The following is a 2,529-nucleotide window of genomic DNA, read 5'->3' as shown; positions in this document are numbered from 1 at the left end:
CCGGAATCTGCATTATAGACAACTCCATTCTTATATATATAATTTGGTTGAGATTCTGTGGAACGATGAGTTTGAAACTGTACACTTCTGAATTTGAACGTTTAAAAATGGGACTAAATCTATTTGTAGATTAAAAAATTATCACAATCAAATTTAACTTATACATATCATATTTTAAAGAAACTCCAAAACATAAAATAATTAATTAGAGAATGGCCGATGGTGATTTCCATGTTGAAACCCACACCAAAGGGGTAGAACCCCATCTGAGAACCAGTCGATGATGACCCGCCAATTCTACTCCATAACATCCGCTGCTGCCGTTCCACAATAGATTACATTTTGCATTAATCATGTTGTCGTTGCTTATACTACCTTCTTCATATCCACACCTCACCGGAAGATCGACAACGTTGGAATTGGTGGTATCCGCTGGCCTATCATCGCCACGCGCACTACTCATAACTCTCTTGGACATGGCCGCCCCAAAGAATATGCGCTCCACCATCGCTCTTGCAAGTCCATGTTCTGGTAGTCCAGCTTCAAGCGAGTCGAAAATGGCACACAGCTCCTCCAAACGACGAGCAAAGCTCTCTAGGAAATTGGCAGTTTCACTCTCGATGCCATGGGGACCTGTAGCGAGCGTAACGGCCACCGGATTCAGGTGGCGTGTGCTAACTAAGAATTCGAATAAGTGTGATTTATTTCTGAGATTGAGCATGTGAGGCAATTGCCACATACAGTTCACTACTACAATCTCCCCCTCCTGGGACGGCAGGATGTCCTTCACACCTTTCAAATCCGTTTCTTGGTACGAAAATGGGATGCCCGCAGAGGTTGCATACTCCGACAACCTTCTTCCGGTATGCCCAGAATAGTGCAGAAACTCGTCCTCCTCCTCGTCTGCCCATTTGATTGCTGTGATTCTCAAGTGACGAACATCATCATTATTCCTCAATGCCTCCATTAATGGCGGCCATTGCATGCCCTCCATGATATCGAAGTCAATGATATGGATTCCCACATTGTTACCACCGCCAGCCGCCACAACAGCTTCCAGAATGCATTCGTTAGCAGTGAAGTGAGGTATTCGTATGTAAGGATACGCTACATGCAGCAGCTTCAGAGCTCCCAGAAAATGCTCCTTAGTGGTCTTATCACTGAGCTCCAAACGAGGGAGGGAATTCACATTGGAGTGATGTAGAGCGTCAAAAAGATAGTAAGCCACTCTTTCCATGGTGGAGCCGGTGCAAGAAACGAGCTGTCGCAACCTGCAGAGGATAACGTCCACCAGATCTTGTGCTCCCTCCGACATTGCCTCTGCGCATGCTGTCAAGAGATGTAGCAGCCTCAATCCTTTATATTCGACGCTGCCATGATCGACATCGACAGAGGACGAGCCTGTATTGTCTGTCACTATTGATTTTGAAACCAGTTGATCCCCTGCGATTAGACCAGGATGCTGAAGAGTCACTGGGTCTGTACTGCCTATTGGGCGTCGGAAGAAAATGGCATCTTTCCTCGGACTCGATATGAGGTCTTCCTCGCTATTATTATTGTCATTTTGCAGCTCTGCATCCATTAAATACGCTCCCATTGCCGGCAAGTCTGCTGGCAACGAGAGATTATTAACGGAGCAGCCATTGCTGTGGTCGATGATTAAATTATCCCATGAGGACCAATCGACTGCATCCAAATCTACGTCCACTGCTGTAGATTGAGTAGTTGTAGTATTAGTATCCCAATATACATGCGGCGGATTATCGAATATGTGATCCCATTGATGCTCAGAAGGCCAGGATGCTCCTGTTGCAGCTTCCATGCTGCCCATATTCCACATTCTCCAAAAATTAAAACTCCAGTTCTCGATCCGATGCGTGTAAGAAAGAGACTTGCCTGGTAAATAAATAATGATAGACTTTTAACAAAAGGGTTCTCCATCACGATTATCAATTAACAGTCATGTGATTCTCATTTATTGAGCCACTAGCACTGAGTTTGACTTTTTTGGAATTCTTTTTAAACATATTTTATTTGATTTTTTAACGTCCTGTTTTTTTGTTAGGTATTATTGTTGATCATTAATCCAGAATATAGAATGTAAAGTATAATTTGTAGATTAAAGATCTTTTTTGTGTTAAATGTGCCGAGAATATGTTACATGCCCGCCTGTGATTTATAAAGTTAATAAAATATGAATAATGTGATGTATTGCTTTTTATGTTTAGTTTTTAAATAGTTTTATAAATGAGAGAAATTGTTATAGGATTTATAAAGTTAATAACTATGAATAATGTGATGTCTTGTTTTTTCTTTTTCTTTTTATTTTTTAAATAGTTTTATAAATGAGAGAAAGTATTATAGGATTATCGTTATGAGCGGGACTTAGTTATCAGCGGGATTTAACATAGTGAATAGGGGTCACAAATTTTTTAAGAGCAGTTTGAAATATCAAATGATATATTTTTTTTTTAAATTTTGATACTTGTGTTACACATTTTATGCTATTTTATAGATATAGGTTTTTTT

At 40.5% G+C, this 2,529-nt stretch overlaps 1 protein-coding gene across 1 annotated transcript; it reads right to left on the bottom strand.

Moving 5' to 3' along the window:
• Nucleotides 1–205: 205 nt before the first annotated feature.
• On the bottom strand, nucleotides 206–1,831 carry LOC149163154 (protein NODULATION SIGNALING PATHWAY 2-like). The gene has a single exon (XM_089435367.1). The coding sequence runs from the start codon at nucleotides 1,829–1,831 to the stop codon at nucleotides 206–208; it is 1,626 nt and encodes a 541-aa protein (XP_089291493.1).
• Between the last annotated feature and the right edge of the window lie 698 nt (nucleotides 1,832–2,529).

This window comes from Pinus tabuliformis, chromosome 5_2 (assembly GCF_031772625.1).
Source record: "Pinus tabuliformis cultivar Carrire ecotype Pingquan chromosome 5_2, CPIR1, whole genome shotgun sequence".
NCBI classification, from domain to species: Eukaryota; Viridiplantae; Streptophyta; class Pinopsida; order Pinales; family Pinaceae; genus Pinus; species Pinus tabuliformis.
The sequence above is the reverse complement of the archived record's forward strand: the minus strand, read 5'-3'. Positions and strand labels throughout refer to the sequence as shown.

Excerpts from the sequence above, each read along its gene's own strand:
- LOC149163154 (XM_089435367.1), bottom strand. The coding sequence starts at position 1,831 with ATGGGCAGCATGGAAGCTGCAACAGGAGCATCCTGGCCTTCTGAGCAT.